The sequence below is a fragment of the Glandiceps talaboti genome, chromosome 18 (genome assembly GCF_964340395.1).
Source record: "Glandiceps talaboti chromosome 18, keGlaTala1.1, whole genome shotgun sequence".
NCBI lineage: Eukaryota > Metazoa > Hemichordata > Enteropneusta > Spengelidae > Glandiceps > Glandiceps talaboti.
In genome coordinates, this window is record NC_135566.1 from 2,086,216 (window position 1) to 2,104,659 (window position 18,444).

Here is an 18,444-nt window from a genome sequence, read left to right on the forward strand (position 1 = left end):
CCCACCCAACCCCAACTATGCAGCACTTAAAGGTGCTATCCCCCTTCTCTCTTGTCTCAATGTAGTATTTCTGACTCACTATTCTCAATAAGAGTATGTCATATTTCAATTATACACATTTGGCAGACCTTTTCAACAGAAATGTTGCACAAAGACAACCAGTATTAGGGAAAAAGAAAGTGTTACGATATATAATCACTTGTGAGTAATGTGTCATTACAAGATGTTATATTTTCTGTATACCCAGGGTTGCACCTGCATCTGCAGCACCAGCTATGGACTGGGCTAAAGCAGCAGCACAGTGGGCCAAGAAGAGAGCAGAAGAGAAAACTGAACCTAGTCCAATGATAGAAAGTACACCAGCTGCTGGAGATGCAACACCACTGATTGATGAACAGGATAAATAAACACCTTTTTGACCAGTATAAAACTACATACAGGATGTTTGCTGAGACAAAACACTTTTCTGACTAGTATACAACTGCATACAGGATGTAGAATTGTTTGCTGAGATGAAACACTTTCCTGATTAGTACAATATTACACTCAAACTGTTGAGTAGTTTGCTGAGACAAAACACTTTTCTGACCAGTATAATATTGCACTCAAACTATGAAGTAGTTTGCCGAGATGAAACACTTTTCTAACCTGTATAATATTGCACTCATACTGTGGAGTAGTTTGCTGAGACAAAACACTTTTCTGACCAGTGTAATATTACATATAAATGTGAAGTTTACCAGGACAAACATGTGTCTACTAGTATGATATTTCATACAAGATGTGTAAAGACAAACACTGTCTGACTAGTAAAGCATGATGTACCAAATGTGGAATTGTTTGCAAAGATGAACACTTACATACAAACCATGGAGCAGTTTAAAGACTAAACACATTTGTGACTAGTATAATATTACAAACAAACAAACAAACAAAGTATGGATTAGTTAGCTGAGACAACATTTTGAATGTGATGCATCTGACATTAGTAAATGTTAAATGCTGTCATTGTAAACATTGCGTCGTCATACTTGTATATTCTGAAGGCAGACATGTGAGTTTGACTGCAATGTTTATCATAATTTATTTATTTCAAAGACTGGCATATTTGCCATTCCATGATTCTTTGTATATTTCAATGTCGTTCACTAATGACTTTCTTTTATTGCAATATACATGTATTGGAATTAGCACTAGGTTTTGTCACTAGTTAGTTATTTGGATGAAATTAGCAAGAAATAGTTATTTCTATATACAAATAGGAGAAACTTTAGTTTTGTTAATTTTGATAAGCCATAGACATTAGATTTAAGGACAACCATGAGTTTTTAAGACCTGTTGGATCAATGCTAAATAGCAGCTATACATTGTCCAAAATTTACCTATGCCAACATATGTGTATTTGCTCCTCCCATAACAAGTACTATTATTGCTTGTATACAGAATGCAGACAGTGTACACATGCAAGACATTTCAATACATTTGTACACAAGATTTGACATGATTGCCACATATTCATGGCATTTGATGCTTGTATACAGAATGCAGACAGTGTACACATGCAAGACATTTCAATACATTTGTACACAAGATTTGACATGATTGCCACATATTCATGGCATTTGATGTTTGTACAATGAGATACAAATAGTACCTAAAGTGTTGTGTATTATCTTTGTCAGTACAGAATTAATGGCTATGAAACAACAACCTGTGGAAGCTTGTTGTATATGTCTATATGGTCTGTGATCATAAAGTCTTTATGTGATCAAAGTGACATAATGATGGTGATGTATACACTCCTTTTGTAAGACAAATGTCAAACACGAGTGAGATAGTGTGACATTGACACCATGTTGTGATTGACTTTATTTCACATTTGATAACTTTTATATGGAAAAAAATTATGTACAGGTTTCTGTAGACTACGTTATTATGATCCTTAATGTTGTAAGTTGTGAACTGTACAATTTTACCTCCCCCCCAAAAAAAAAAAACAACAAAAAACCACCAAAAACAAAAACAACCCCAATTCTTGTTTTCATTATGATAAATTGATACTGTGATGTAATTTTGAGAAGAAAAACTCCAAAACTTCACAAAATGAGATGAGAATCTTGTAACCTTGAAATGAGAAGAAAGTTTGGATGTATTTAAAGGGGTAGCTTAAAAACTATGGGAGCATCTTGACTGTGTGGTGACATGGAGTACTACTGGTTTTAATCTTTTTACTTGAATAACCCCAACTAGCCAAGTAATAGTAATATTTATCTATCCAAATAAATGCATAAATTTGTTGAATGGTCACCACTTAGCAGCACCCTAGTGTTGAAAAGCAGGAGGAAACCAGAGTATCTGTCAAACCAGAGTATTTGGAGAAAACCTGTGTTGTTTGATAGGGTCAAACTAAGTTGGTATTTATGTTTATATCACCTGACTAGGCCTTTTCAAAATTTGCATTGGTAGTGCTCTACTTCCTGTCTGTGTGTACCTTGGTGGCGCTCTACTTCCTGTCTGTGTGTACCTTGGGGGTATACATGGTATAGGTTACTTGGTTAATCATAGAGCACTGCTGTTCCTTGATGTCTGAACAATACAAAAAACATCCCTGATTTACACTTCTACAGAATACCAAGGGATAAAGCTCTTAAGAAATGGTACTCTGAGGTGATGATACCCCCAATTTGAGTGAGGGCGCTGTATTCTCAATTTCCTGTTTGCAGTCTGCAATTGCCTATAGTCTCCTGTCTGAGTTGCCCCTTTAATGCAAATCTGGCTGTTAACGTACAACATTGATGAACTTTATTGGAAGTATGATACTGTATATCTGTTTTAAATTCTATGGACTAGAATGTCGGTGACCAGATTCTTGTGTATGACATCATAGGTCAAAGGTCACACATGGCAGAGTAGTTGAGCAATATTAGATTTGTTCTGTCATAGAGTGTCAAATTAGAGTCACGATTTATTCTTCTTTAACTGCAAAGAAGGTGGCAATAGTGTGACGTGTACACTTGTTGGTTATTTCAACCTTGATAATATGATGAAATATTTGTATTCTGAATGTTGTATACTCCATTAGTTAGTTGTATTTGTGGAATATTTTCTATACTCTATTAAAACTGCCAAATTTTCAGCAAATAAATGCATGAGCTTTCCATCATGAATTATTGACTGATATCACATGAAACTGTGTTCATTCAACTACCTTTTTACCTAGTCATGCTTTGCAGTTACCCTACTGCTTTTTCTGCCACATCAAAATTTTTTACTTTAATTTCGATAAATATTTTGTGCAAAATAGAAATGTGCTCATATAAGATATAATATGAAACCAAATGAAATTTGTGAAACTATGAAAGACAATGTACAGTTTGTACCAGAGTTGGAAAATATGAGTCATCATCCTTTGCAAGTCTAGGAGAGAGCAGAAGATATTCTTGATTCAATATGGCTGACTTTATTCAAAATGGCTGACTGTAATCAAGTGTCTGACTATTCAAGATGGTTGATTTTATTCACAATGACTGTCGTATAGTCCTATTGGCTATAAGATTAAAGAAATGATACATTTATGTAGACAATGGAGGAGAATCATTTCTTTAGTCTACATTTTCATGAAAGTTGATGGAAAGTGAGCTTTCTTTTAAGAGTGCACCTCAAGTTTGGAAATAAGAGAACTATCCTAGACTAAGAAAAAATGGGCAGTTCAAGAGGCCATGTTCAGTTGTCATTTGCACTATATTGCACAAACAGAGGATTTGTGTAATATTGGATTTGACCTTGAGATGTAAGGCCTGACTATAGTTACTCTCAAAATAATGACATCAAATATTCCTTTACTTTGTATTGTTTTGTATAATCTTAGACAATAAAGAACAATTGATTTTATTCCTGATTGTGTAGTTGTGTTAATTTAATTGCAGTTGAGATGATTGTAAAAGTTTCATGGATAGTTGAAAAAAAATGGCACTGTGGTCCCCATTTGGACTAAATCTGCGTACAAAATGCAAATACACAATACATGCCAAGACTTATTTGGAAACAAATCTGAGTATAGGGGGTTATTTAATAGGTAAAATGGATGAACAGGAAGTGATTGTATTCAGTTATTTAACAAAAGACAAAACATTAGCGAACAGAAAAACCACATTAGTCATGTGATATCTATTTAGCAATTAATAGCATTTCACCTCACTAGGTCAAACTTGAACAAGAAGGGCAACTTATTCTCACACGCCTTTACCTATATACAGCATGTGGAGTGGAAGATATAGAAATGTTGACCATAAAATCAAAATCATTGTAAAGTATTCTTTGGAGTGAAAGTAGATCTAATTTTTAGACGAGATCCACGCATTCTATTAAATTTGACTAATTTTCATTATTTGTACTACCATAATGCATTTGTACATCCTGCTGATGTCAAAGGTGAAAATGGCGACTTCCATTTAAACATCCATGCACGGCGTGATACACGCGTACATGTACAACTGTATTTTAATTAGTTTTACGTGAATTGGTGGTCTATTATGGAAGATTTTATTGATGAAAGTGCATGGGACGAAGTTGGTGCAATAACAAGCAAAGGAAAAACTGCGTCCTTTTGGAAAGCGATCGAAATCTGGCTACAAAAACCACACGTTGTGAACAGACGACTCTGTGGCACTGCAGTTTTGTATCGGACAATTTTGCCATATGGAGTTGCATTGACGTTTCTACGACAAGAGCGAATACTTCTTGTTTGTGAAAGTTTGACCAAGGAATCCCTAGAGACGAACCATCTCCTTTGCCCTCGAAGTTATGACGGGCAAAAACAATCAGAAAACGATGATGATGTAACATGTAGTAACCATGGCAATGGACGAGACGTGGAATTTTGCATAAGAAAGTTATTACCAAAACAGTTGGACAGAAACCAAGCGATAAATGAGTGTGTCATTTTAGGTAAATATGTAGCTGCAATTATTTCTCTTTTTAGTATTTCAGGAATTGCTTTTAAAAATATTTTTGTGTACATGTTGAATATTATTTTTATTATTTTTTAAAACTTTATTACAGACTCTAAGCCCATTTTGATTATATATATATATATATATATATATATATATATATATATAGTACAAATGTACATAGTACAAATGACTTCATGCATGGAGCTACTAAAAGTCAGGACTTTAGTTCTGACATCATACAAATGACTTCATGCATGGAGCTACTAAAAGTCAGGACTTTAGTTCTGACATAGTACAAATGACATTATGCATACATGCGCATGTCCATTGCCCACCCACTTCTCCAGAGAAGGAAAGGGGCGATGTCAGAATTAGTCCCAACATACTCCATCAGCAAGCAGTTCATGTGAACTATATCTAGAGATGGAAGTTTCTGAAAATCTTTTATCTGAAAATGTAAAGTAAGTAGGCTAGAACTTTTAAACTCAGAGGTAAATATGTGTAGATATTTGTTAAGAAATTTATCACTCCAGATAATCATTAACAAAATTCAATAAAATTCATTTTGTTGGTTTATATCTTTTTTAGACAAAACTCTGAAAGTTGCAACGTTTTTATCTTTTCAAAAGTCAAAACCTGATGTGGAGAGTATACCTTCTATTGTGTATGCGTACAAGATATCATTTATTGAAAGTGATGATGATAATTCCTGTGCAAGGTAAATAACAATGTATATTGATCTTTTATTTGATATTTGTGTTTTAGCTCGTACATCTTTATTCTCTTTCAATTTGAATAATTAATCATCAGTTTCTTGAAACCACCAATTCTCAATATTGGTTAAAGAGGAACGCCACTCCAGGAAATTTTCATCAACTTTGGGTTCTGAAAAGTCATTTCATGATTTCACATCACATAATTTTTACTCAGGATGGGTAAAGAATTGAATAGTGATGGTGACAGGCAGTATTATGTTTGTACATAATACTGACATATTCTGATACATACCTGAGTAATCTAATAAAGTGTCTTCCTCAATTCCTAGAGTGCAACTATGTGTGCATGACAACAAACAAGAGTTTATCAATGGAGTGACCAACCCTACATCATGTTGGCTTCTACAGCAACTTATTCCTAAACTTGTACGTTGGATGGAAGTAAGCGATCCCAGTACGCCTGTCAGTAATAAGTCAGTATTAGACATTGAGAAATACACTACACTGTACCAGCAACTCAAACAGAAATATGGCCCGGATATGATCAGAGTAAGTATGGCATAAGTACATTGTACACTAGACTAAATGATAATAATAATGATAATCTTTATTCATTCAAATAAATTTGGACATTTGTTGAATGGTCTGAATGTCACCACTGAGCAGCACCCTAATGCTCTTGTGTTGAAAAATAGAAAGAACTGGAGTACCCAGAGAAAACCTGCATTGTTTGGCAGGGTCACCCTTCTGACGTACAGACCTGGTTAATTTTAAATCAAACCCAGCTGGCACCAGGTGGGTTTGAACCAAGGTTGCCATGGTAAGAGGCATATGAGCTGACCACTTGGCCTCTGACAACCTGACTGATGGATTCATCGTTGAGGGCGCTCTACACTTCTGTTGGTTGGTGTAAGTGACAGCATTGCGTGGCATACAAACAATGATGTATCCATCAATCTAATTCATAATTGTACAGTAACCTTCCCTCTAAAATAAGGAATTGCTCAAAATGGGTGGATTTGGTTACTATTTGAATAATATTTTTTCAAGGGATTGAAAAGTCACTGAAAAGAAAAATAAGTTGTTTTGGACCTAAATTATGCATTGTATTTTGAGTAAGCAATGTTTTCACTATGAGTATATTTAGTGGAAAAAACAGACTAGCAAAAATGATGAAAATGAAATCAACATACTGTAGTACTTGTTCATTGATCATTTTTCCCTCTCTGTCGTTTACTCTGAAGGTTTGGCCAGAGAATACTGATCCACAAAAGTTTGTGTTTGAGGACATTGCCATAGCAACATACCTATTATTACTATGGGAACAAGAACGAGAGGAGAAACAGCTTTCCAAGAGGCAGTCTTTTGTAGATCTTGGTTGTGGCAATGGTTTGTTGGTACATTTACTTAACTCAGAAGGGGTAAGTAGCAGTGATATCACACTCACATACATCACATATACACATCACCACACACATCACCACACACACACACACACACACACACACACACACACACACACACACGCACGCATATCCACATAACATGCACACACACACACACACACACACACACATACACACACACACACACACACACACACATGTATCTTGTACACTCACGTGACATATATCATAACATCATACACTCATCACACACAAAAAAACATACACATACATACATGATACATAGGTGAATTCAATCCATAAGGAGGAAATAAAAATATTCATTAAAATGTTATGAGTGTTAGACATTGCTGTTAGCAAAAACTAACTAACATTTTTATGGTGCATAGACATGTTTATGGTCATAAGTGTCAGCTTGTTTGTGTCTTGCGCAGCATCCTGGTAAAGGTATCGATGTTAGGAAAAGAAAGATATGGGATTTATATGGCTCTAATACACATCTTGAAGAGACCACCATCACTCCATCAGATACATCATTATTCCCCGACTATGATTGGTTAATTGGTAACCACTCTGATGAACTAACGCCATGGATACCAGTCATTGCTGCTAGGTAAGGAGGTTAAAGGTCACATGTGAAATTGCCTGAGCTGATTAGATACTAGTAGTTAAATATGTATCAGTTACGTTTGTAGATCACTGTAAGTATGACAAACTATGATAGTGCAGCAGGGCTATCTTGAAGGTAGTGTAGCATACTATTTGTGGTAATACCACCTATTATAATACCACTGGGCTATCTTGAAGGTAGTGTAGCATACTATTTGTTGTAATACCAGCTATTATAATACCACTGGGCTATCTTGAAGGTAGTGTAGCATACTATTTGTGGTAATACCAGCTATTATAATACCACTGGGCTATCTTGTAGGTAGTGTAGCATACTATTTGTGGTAATACCAGCTATTATAATACCACTGGGCTATCTTGTAGGTAGTGTAGCACACTATTTATGGTAAAACCAGCTATTGTAATACAACTGGGCTATCTTGAAGGTAGTGTAGCATACTATTTATGGTAATACCAGCTATTATAATACCACTGGGCTATCTTGTACATGTAGGTAGTGAAGCACACTATTTATGGTAATACCAGCTATTATAATGCCACTGGGCTATCTTGAAGGTAGTGAAGCACACTATTTATGGTAATACCAGCTATTATAATACCACTGGGCTATCTTGAAGGTAGTGTAGCACACTATTTATGGTAAAACCAGCTATTGTAATACAACTGGGCTATCTTGAAGGTAGTGTAGCATACTATTTATGGTAATACCAGCTATTATAATACCACTGGGCTATCTTGAAGGTAGTGTAGCATACTATTTATGGTAATACCAGCTATTATAATACCACTGGGCTATCTTGTACATGTAGGTAGTGAAGCACACTATTTATGGTAATACCAGCTATTATAATGCCACTGGGCTATCTTGAAGGTAGTGTAGCATACTATTTATGGTAATACCAGCTATTATAATGCCACTGGGCTATCTTGAAGGTAGTGTAGCATACTATTTGTGGTAATACCAGCTATTATAATACCACTGGGCTATCTTGAAGGTAGTGTAGCATACTATTTATGGTAAAACCAGCTATTATAATACCACTGGGCTATCTTGAAGGTAGTGTAGCATACTATTTGTGGTAATACCAGCTATTATAATACCACTGGGCTATCTTGTAGGTAGTGTAGCACACTATTTATGGTAAAACCAGCTATTATAATACCACTGGGCTATCTTGTAGGTAGTGTAGCATACTATTTGTGGTAATACCAGCTATTATAATACCACTGGGCTATCTTGAAGGTAGTGAAGCACACTATTTATGGTAATACCAGCTATTATAATACCACTGGGCTATCTTGTACATGTAGGTAGTGAAGCACACTATTTATGGTAATACCAGCTATTATAATGCCACTGGGCTATCTTGAAGGTAGTGTAGCATACTATTTATGGTAATACCAGCTATTATAATGCCACTGGGCTATCTTGTAGGTAGTGTAGCATACTATTTGTGGTAATACCAGCTATTATAATACCACTGGGCTATCTTGTAGGTAGTGTAGCATACTATTTATGGTAATACCAGCTATTATAATGCCACTGGGCTATCTTGTAGGTAGTGTAGCATACTATTTGTGGTAATACCAGCTATTGTAATACCACTGGGCTATCTTGTAGGTAGTGTAGCATACTGTTTTATGATACTACAAGCAAAGACTATGATTGCACCCTTGTTCTTGTTTCAGATCCAGTTTTAACAACCGTTACTTTGTATTACCGTGCTGTTTCCATGACTTCAATGGCAAGTTTAAAAGGACAAATGCAGGACTACCTCAGTACAGAACATATCTTAATTACATTATGGACATTGGTAAGGTGTGTGGATTTCAAGTCATTGAAGACACTATGAGAATTCCATCCACTAAAAGGGTAAGTTGTCATGTGGAAACAAATACAAAATTGTATAGTTGAAAGGTTATTGGACACTCTGACCATATGATTTGGTACACATACATATCAAACTGTTATGTATTTGATGCCCCCTTCTGTACTGATCATGTCCATACAACAAAAATGTGTCCTTGCTCTGGAATCATACTTTATATTAGCTCCAAACTCAGATTTACCTATGACATGTGACATATGATAAGTCTACGCGAAATATGATAACAGCTGAAGGAGGCTGAGTGATTTAGCTGGAATATATTACATCAATTATTTATGCTTGGAGTTCAGAATTAATACAGAAACATGTCCATAGTTATAATATACTATAGAATGAATTTCATATTTTTTATCTGTATATTACCTTGATTTTTCTAACATTTCATTCTTTCTCTGCCTGCCCCTCCCCTCCCCTATCGTGTACACAGGTATGTCAAATAGGTTCTATACGGACATATAATATTGAAGAACACAGACATGTTGAAAGTCGCATACAGGAATTCATTAGTCAGAGATGTCAACAGGGACTATCATCAGCACATCTGATGAAATCACTTGGTTCAAAACATTGCCATCCTGGTCATGTATCATGTGACAGCCAGGAAAACAGATGTAGAGAAGACTGCAAGGATGTGTCACCTGATTATCATGTGACACACGACTGCCAAGATATGTCACCTGATAGGCATGTGACGCATGATTCTGAACATTGTCCAAGTGAATCAAGTGACATTGATGTTGTCAGTAAACTCTGTGACAAGATGGAATCTCTAGATACAGTGGGCATTCAAAAACAAACAAATGATAGTGGATTGGGTGCAAGCTCCACTGCCAGTTGGGTGGAAAATTTTCAACCAAGAAGTCAGACAGAAGTAGTTAGAAACTGCTCAGCTGTGGACTATGCCTTGAGAGATCATATCACCAATACTATTGCCAACACTTTGATAGAGCTGCGAGGGAGAGAAGACAAGATAGAAGTGAAATGGGAAGATGGCAATACAATATACTGGAATAAAGGAGGTATGTGAATTAATCTACAGTATGTTAATATATACACATTGTAAGGAAGGTTAGACTTTAGCCACTGGTAACTAATTATCTAGAGTTGTAGACACACTTGAAGACACGTTTTCCCGAAAGCGTTTCTACCAGATATAAGGCAAAATTACTGGATTGTAATTGAGGCAGCACTTACTTTTGGGGTTGTACCTAAGGCACGGTTTCAAAGATAACAAAATCAAAATTTCAATTCATTCATTTTTGTATCACATATCCAATCACTTGGGGTGGGGGTGGGGGGGTTGCTCAATAATTACTTCACAGCTACAATTGCAAACAAGAATTTTACAATGATAAACACATGGCATGGAATTGAAATACAGGCTTTATGAGAATAATTGTGTAACTTGTGTACATTGTATATTTGTTATTTCTACTTCCAGGTAAACTACCATTACCACAGGTTGCAGCAATGTTTGATCATTCTATACTTGGACAATTAAAGAATGAATGTGGTGGACTGCAAACATTACTCAGAAACAGTCATCAAGTGTTCCAAGGTAAGTTTACAGTGCAAAGTATGTCCACCCAGATACTCTCCAACAGTCATCGAGTGTTCAAGATACTTCATTATATCTCTTATTACATTTGCAGTCATTGGTGGTGTGGTCCAGCTACGTGATTGGTCAAGAAAAGAACCAATCAGGAAACATAAAACAAAGGCAGGGAAGGGAAAAACCAATAACCCAATGAAATCACACAGTACAGTTGCAAAAGACCCAGTACGACTCCACAAGACAAAGTTATGTTGGTTTTATTCAAATCATCCTGACAGCTGTCCTAGATCAGCTGAGACCTGTCAATTTGCACATGGTGAAAACGAATTAAGAGAAAGACCTAGCTTTGACAAATAATAGGATATACTGGTTGCATCTGTAGTAATATCTCGAAGTCAGTTTTTTCCTGGTGTTGACAAACCTCGTTACTTGTACCATAGGAATCCTTCAGCCAATACAAATTTACATAATGTATTTACAGTCTTCAGCTGATGAAAATCAATTTCTTATTACATTATGTCAAAATATATTTAGGTTATGATTGTAAACCTAGGTATTTACAAACCTTGTCACTTCCACTGTACATGTAGGAATCCTCCAAGAATACAAGTGTACTCCAGTCAGTTCATATTTTATAAATTTTACATAATGTATTGTCTTCAGCTGATGAAAAATCAGTTTCTTGGCACCATAAAGACTAATACACAACTTCAACTTTTTAGCCTACAATGGTAGTCTTTCCAAATTTACATAACCCCCCCTCAAAAAATTATAGAACATGTGTTATAATCATGGGGGGGGGGGGGGGGGGCCTCGGTTGTTTACCTATTCTGCAGTGCCCTTTGCTAGTCCTTACCAGTTTATTGAGAAGTCTGTAATTTGAAGTACACTTCATTGGTACTTTCTCAGTATTGTTCTACTGCATCAAACAGATCTCACAGCAACAACAAATAAATAAATAATCAAGTCATACCAGAATTGTAAAAAAAAATCATGTATATTTATTATTTACAAAGACCTTTCTGATACTTCTGTGAAATAAAAGTCAACTTTGCATTTTGAACTTTCAATGTATGTTGTATGTCTGTAAAATACTTCAAGAACAACTCTAGAAGGCCCAGAGTCAGATTAACATTGAAAGTTAGGTAAGAAAAACAGTTTTCTGGCAAAACTATAAAAAAAGTTTGTCATGAACAGAAGTAGGATACATGTAATTCTTATGCCTCCACTGGTAGTATAATACCACAACATGGGACTGAAACCCTGGCCATGAACAAGGTCACTGCAAATACCAGCATGGGCATCATGTACAGTGATTATCAGGCATATGGTAGAATTGGTAACTGTTGTCATTGTTAAACAGACTGTAATGACTAACAGAGAGTTTTAAAATGTATGTAATTACATCACTCGGTCTGCTTGTGTGTTCACACTATTGTTGATACAGAAGTCCATAACATATTTGAAGAATATGGATCACTCTTTGTGGTTATTTTTTCAAAATTTTCTGATATCAACATTTTTGCTGATGTTGAAAGTCTTTCTATTAATTCATGTTGTCTCCATTACACTTACTGAGGTAGATTGTAGGATGGTCAGAAAGCAATACCACTCTCTCACAAACTGGGGAATACTTGCATGATCAGATAGCAATCTCTTACAAATAAAAGATGTAACACACTGGCAGAGTTTATCACAAAATCCAACCATATACTATAGACCCTCCACCAATGTTGGTAGAGGGTCTACGCACATACATAGCATGTACCATCACCAATTCACTCTCTTGTTTAGTTTCTAAGACCGAGATCATCTCATGATTGTGCTGTCCTGTTCTAATCATACCCCATCATGTTATATGTGATCGATTCAGTCATCGGGTCTTAGTCGCTTCCTTGGGTTAAAACTTGAAGATAGTTCATTATCTCTGTCATGCTGAATGCACTGCTGTGCTGTTGGTAGATGTTGTGTGGTGACTGGTAGTTGTTCTGTGGTAATGTTCTGCTGTGTTGGATCCAGACAGGCACTTCGTATACCATTCATCTGCATTCACAAAATGAAAGGAACACTTTCTGAATTGCTAGTAACATAAATTCTTTGAGTAACCAGATATCTTTTTTAAAATGGTTTCTAAATCAAACTAAGGACAGGTATTCTTCCAAATTATACTTCAGACAATGTGGTAAGTAGATCTCCTGAGCAGCAGTTTTACATGTATAACCAGATTCACTTGCATACATAGGTACGTACTGTCACACAGATACCCATACATCTGTACACATACACATACACATACACATGCACATACACATACACATACACATACACATACACATACACAAAGAAAATGCATTTGTGCAAAACACACACAGACAAATACAAAAAAATATATTGTAAAAGTTGTATCCACACACTGATATGTGTAAACTCTTCGTTAAACACACATACACACCAGTACACACATGAACACATATCCTATTGAGCTAAAGGCTTTTCCTTCTGAAAGAAGTTCATATTCAGGAAGAATCTGCCAATGGTAGATGTACATACTGTTATTTGATAAGGTATAGTGGCGTCCTTTCTGCTTGGTGATTTGTATAATCTGGCATACCTGTAAACAAAGGACAAAAATAAGATTTCACAGTGCTGTTTCAAATGATATGGTGCAATTTTTACTCAGGTGCAGTAAATAAAAAGATTACAATATAGTGGGTGTATACATACACAAGTGCAAAAAAATGGCCTAAAATTTTGAAATATAGAATGTATATACAAATAATCAACACATTCATAGAATTATTAGTTTTAGATCTGTTCAGGCTATTGTAAGACTGATCAACTTTATGTACAGGAATACTCTCTCTATACTAATCCAATCTCATTATTTTGCAAGAATGAAATTTCTTGTCAGACCCTGCACAAGTCAAGCTGATGCATGTTAAACAGTAAAAGAAGTTCATCTTCCAAGACACGTGATAACAGCCCATTGTATATGTAGTCAACCCCTGATATGTCAGCAAAAATTTGGGAGCCACTTCCAAAAAATTATTTGACTGTGACTAGAAATTTTCATTTGAAGTTAATTATAGCGAGGTATGTGTTCTTTGGTTTCATGGGACATGTCTGTTAGAACAGCATGTATACATTATCAAAGTTTGTATGGAGATGTTACGGTAACTGTATTTGTTACTAACCTTTGGTTGTTTTGCCAGAACAAGACAACTCTGATGGTACTAGCATGACCCCAACTCTCTCCCAAAGCAGGTGCTAGATGGGATTGACCTTTGCCCTCTGATGCTATCTTTGTTGTCATCTGATTGGTCAGAACAACCTGCAAGTTTAAGAAAGCATTATGTCCTTGGACAATGTCTGGTGTGAGGCATAATAGGACATCAGGAAGTATACTACTACTTAGTACTGATTGTGTTATCAACTCATCTGTTAACATTCCATGTACTATCAATTCATTTCAAAAACAAGAAGTTTTGCGTAGGTTCAAGACCCCAATAACAGAGAATGGAAATCTATTGAAATTTACATAGAATTTCACACTCTGTACTCTAATTTCGGTAAGTATGCCTGGTGAAAATACCTGGGGAACTTTGTTATATTTCACACACTGATGATCACTATAGAGGGCAGTGTTCATGAGAAAGGTCCATTTATAAACTCATGGATGTCATTGAAGTCTTGACTGCAGTGTTATATCTTGTGGATGTCATCAAAGATATGTCTTATGAGGGCACTGTTTATAGTAAAGGTCAATTTATGTAAAATCAGTTTCATGTAAGCTGTCTCTAGGGGGCACTGTTTATTGGAAAGTTCCATCCACACATATCAATGTCAATACTTACAGCTAACTGGTACTGTGACGCCATTCGTATCAAATTCTGTGCCAAACCATTCAGAAGTCTTGTCCTTAATGCCATGTCATCAAAATTGTGTCTAAAATGGAAGGCAATGCTGTCTACCACTACCAGTTTTATCTACAAAACAAACAACATGATAGATTATGTGTTGTAATATGTTGCTGTACAAACTGTGGTGATGAATTGATGGTAGCTAACAACTCTATATGGACTATGTCTTGTACCACATACCTTATGTTGTTGTACAAACTCTGGTAATAAATTGATGGTAGCTAATAACTCTATATAGTCATTGCATCTAAACACATAGATACCAGACAGTATACTTTCCACTGTAAACATTTTCTGGGCTTCTTTTTGTTCTGAAATGACAAAGGAAAGCAAAAATTTCAAAATAAAGTTTTCTGAACTTTTTATTATATTATATTTCACTCCCACCCCCCCCCCCACCCCCCATCTGCACCCCACCCCATTACATGATAAATCACCTCTATCCATCAGAATCATAAATGGTTTAAACCAAATACAACATTTATACATGCATACGAAAAGGGAACCCACTTTTGGAGTTGTCATTTCATTTTCTATGAAAGTTTCAGTTCTGTATGAACTCTACCCTTCATGAAGCATCATCCAATGTGAAAACTTGCCTGACAATATTAATATTTACGGCCCAGATGAGTTTTACGGACCGAGGTTATACAGTGGAAGGGTCTGTCCAACTTTAGGAGGGCCAATAAGCCATACTATTTGTCTATAAAACCTATATCCAGACTGTAAAGATGTTATCATATACTCTATGTTGTGACACAGAAATATCCCATAACCACAATTGAGAGGGAAACATTATTTTATGCTCAAAAATGTAAAGATATTGAGATAAAAATAAAAAACAAATCACTGAGTGAACAGATATCAACAAGTACACAACTTACCATATTTGGGGAAAGTGTGCAAGGGTGTGATATGGAAAATTAATACCTGGAATCGATGTGTGGTCTATACTTTGTATATGATAAGAAGTAGTGATTACCTGGGGTGTTTTCCAGTTGTGTGATATGCTGACAATGTGATACTGTGCCTTTAGCGATATCCATAACTCTTTGTACCATAAAACTACCTTCAGTATCAATGTAAACAGCTTCACCCTCTACACCAGCAAATAGTGATGGTATTTGTACATCCACACACAGCTGAATACTGAAATTGTAGGAAAATATAAGGTACTAGAGTAGGAGTAAAGTAATGCAAAGGTGAGTGTAGAGTCAAGAAAAAGTCCTGTCTCGATTTACTGCTATCAACGTAAGATTTGGGGTGATAAATAGCACCTTGACAACATACTGGACTTTGAAGTCTTGTAAAGAAGCCCTACTGTTCGGCTACTTTTGTGGTGATGACTTGATATTCATTATACAACATTGCCATCTCTTATTTTCACATATACACCGACATTGACACTCAAACCTACGTGGATTGCTTGTCAGGGGCAACATGGTACTAGCAGACTTATTCCTTGCATATCAAGGAGTATGGACTTTTTTGGAACAGTATTATTGTGTTTGACTGGTTGTACGTCATGAATTTATTGGAATCCTTCTGATCCGATACTTACACCAGACTCAGTTTTAAGTCATTTGAATCTTATGGTGATTCTGATTCTGATGCCAAGTTTTCAGACTCAGCCATACTCACCCAAGTTGAGTTTTACCTATCCCAGGAGCTCCACAGAATTCTGTTATCTTAGTAAGTGGGACACCTCCACCTAGGATTTCATCAAGCTCTTCACAGAATGTTATAATACATGGCAAATTTTTCTCTTGTTTCAGTTTTTCTAAAGCGGTCATTGATTTATTTGTCAAGGTCTTTGAATGAGTACTCTTATTTTCAACACAGTTGTCATCTCTTCTCACCAATTGTAAAATCTCTAATGCTTCCTCTTTACTTACATCAAGTTCTGGGATAAAATAATAAATGTGTGGTAGTTTAATATTTTTATTAATTTATGTAGCTATTCATTCATTCATTCATTTACTCGCTCACTTATTCATTCATTCCACATCTTCGTAAACCACAACCTCTTTTACGGCATCGTCCAAGACACACTGCCAAGAGAGGTGCATTATTTTGCAGTGTCACAGAAGAAATAACCCCTCTGGTTTGTGAGAATGCTATATCCAGCTAACACTAACAACGAACTTGTCACTTCAAGAAATAAACAAATATAAACCTTTTATACCGAGAATGAGAATGATTTTGCTTTGATGTCAGAAGGGGTTTGGGAGTACAATGTTTGAGATATGTTCAGGTGTTGTAATCATCACTTTGATCTATGGATGTCAGTTTAAAACAGAGTCTATTAAAAGTGTTGAAGCCGAGACAATCAAATAAACTTTCAATTCATTGAAAAAAATTGCATCCCCAAAGTTACTGATTTTCAGCGAGGAACACAAAGGAGTTATCCATGGCAACGAATAAGTACAACAGTGAATGACAATGTGTTCTGGACTGTTTTGGATACTTCCTAATCTAGGTCCTGACAGGGACCATATTAATTACGGTCGTCAGGACCTAGACTAGATACTTTCCAGTGATAGTCCAAGATTACAAAAATGTTTTTGTTTTTTTAAATGCTGTTAATGTTTTTAAGTAAATGTTTGTTGTTGTTGTTGTTGTTGTTTTGTTATTGAGTGAAGTGGAAAAATAACTTCATCATGTGACATTTTGATCCTTGAAGTTGGAGCCACCCAGAAGAAGTCTGTTTTTGATAACAAAAAACCAACCCCAATGAAACCCACACTCCTGCTTTACACCCTGAGGTGAACTACACAGTGCAGAGAGTCTGTGAATACCAAATCAAATAGCCCGCCATCATTGACAGACGCAAACCTTTGCTCAATTCGACAGGAGAGACTTCCAACAGATCACCCACTGTCTGGAATCCTGCTTGCTGTAGCTTTCGTTTTTGATCAGGTGGGAAAGGAAAAGTGGCGACATCTCGCTGCATATTTTACAAATCTTGTTTGGCCCGGCTGCAACCCTTGAACTTTGACCTTCTAAAATACCCAGGGAGCACCATAACAAGTTTCTGAAGTTTGAACGATAGGCTAGACTAGGTTCGTCTTCCAACCGCAAGGGGGCGGGCTTCGATATGGATTCTCTTACCAGACTAGGTATTCATTGACAAGGCAAGATGGGCTATGCACTGGGTGGGGCACGTATTATTGCTTAGATTGCCGTTTTCTTAGGAAATTATCGTACGAATCCTGCTGCTACAAATGTATCAATCTCTATACTAGTAGAAATATTAAACAATATTTAGTGTTTTTCCTTACAGGTAGGAATATATAGTCAAAAGGTTGTTATATTTAGTCTGTAGCGGACCAGGAAAACAACAATCTAAGAAATATTACACGCCCCTGTGGGG

The 18,444-nt window shown here is 36.0% G+C and overlaps 3 protein-coding genes across 5 annotated transcripts in view; 2 read left to right on the forward strand and 1 right to left on the reverse strand.

Annotated features, from left to right (window-relative positions):
• The window catches only part of LOC144448808 (transcription elongation factor SPT6-like), a 34,638-nt gene extending 30,770 nt beyond the window's left edge, over window positions 1–3,868 (forward strand). For all 3 annotated transcript variants that reach the window (XM_078139112.1, XM_078139111.1, XM_078139113.1), the window contains exon 33: window positions 248–3,868. In XM_078139112.1, coding sequence (XP_077995238.1) covers window positions 248–407 — 160 coding nt within the window. In that variant the 3' untranslated portion in view covers window positions 408–3,868. The remainder of the gene's footprint in view (window positions 1–247) is intronic.
• Window positions 3,869–4,532: 664 nt separating this feature from the next.
• LOC144449225 (putative tRNA (uracil-O(2)-)-methyltransferase) lies at window positions 4,533–11,706 on the forward strand. Its single transcript, XM_078139735.1, has 9 exons — window positions 4,533–4,947; window positions 5,544–5,673; window positions 6,001–6,220; window positions 6,916–7,092; window positions 7,512–7,690; window positions 9,397–9,580; window positions 10,024–10,615; window positions 11,038–11,154; window positions 11,249–11,706. The coding sequence occupies exons 1-9, from the start codon at window positions 4,533–4,535 to the stop codon at window positions 11,506–11,508; spliced, it is 2,274 nt and encodes a 757-aa protein (XP_077995861.1). The 3' UTR covers window positions 11,509–11,706.
• Window positions 11,707–13,020: 1,314 nt separating this feature from the next.
• On the reverse strand, window positions 13,021–18,024 carry LOC144449226 (DNA repair protein RAD51 homolog 3-like). The gene is made up of 8 exons (XM_078139736.1): window positions 17,907–18,024; window positions 16,713–16,974; window positions 16,054–16,220; window positions 15,252–15,382; window positions 15,006–15,137; window positions 14,346–14,482; window positions 13,702–13,762; window positions 13,021–13,194 (listed from the first exon to the last, which is right to left on the reverse strand). The coding sequence occupies exons 1-8, from the start codon at window positions 18,022–18,024 to the stop codon at window positions 13,021–13,023; spliced, it is 1,182 nt and encodes a 393-aa protein (XP_077995862.1).
• Between the last annotated feature and the right edge of the window lie 420 nt (window positions 18,025–18,444).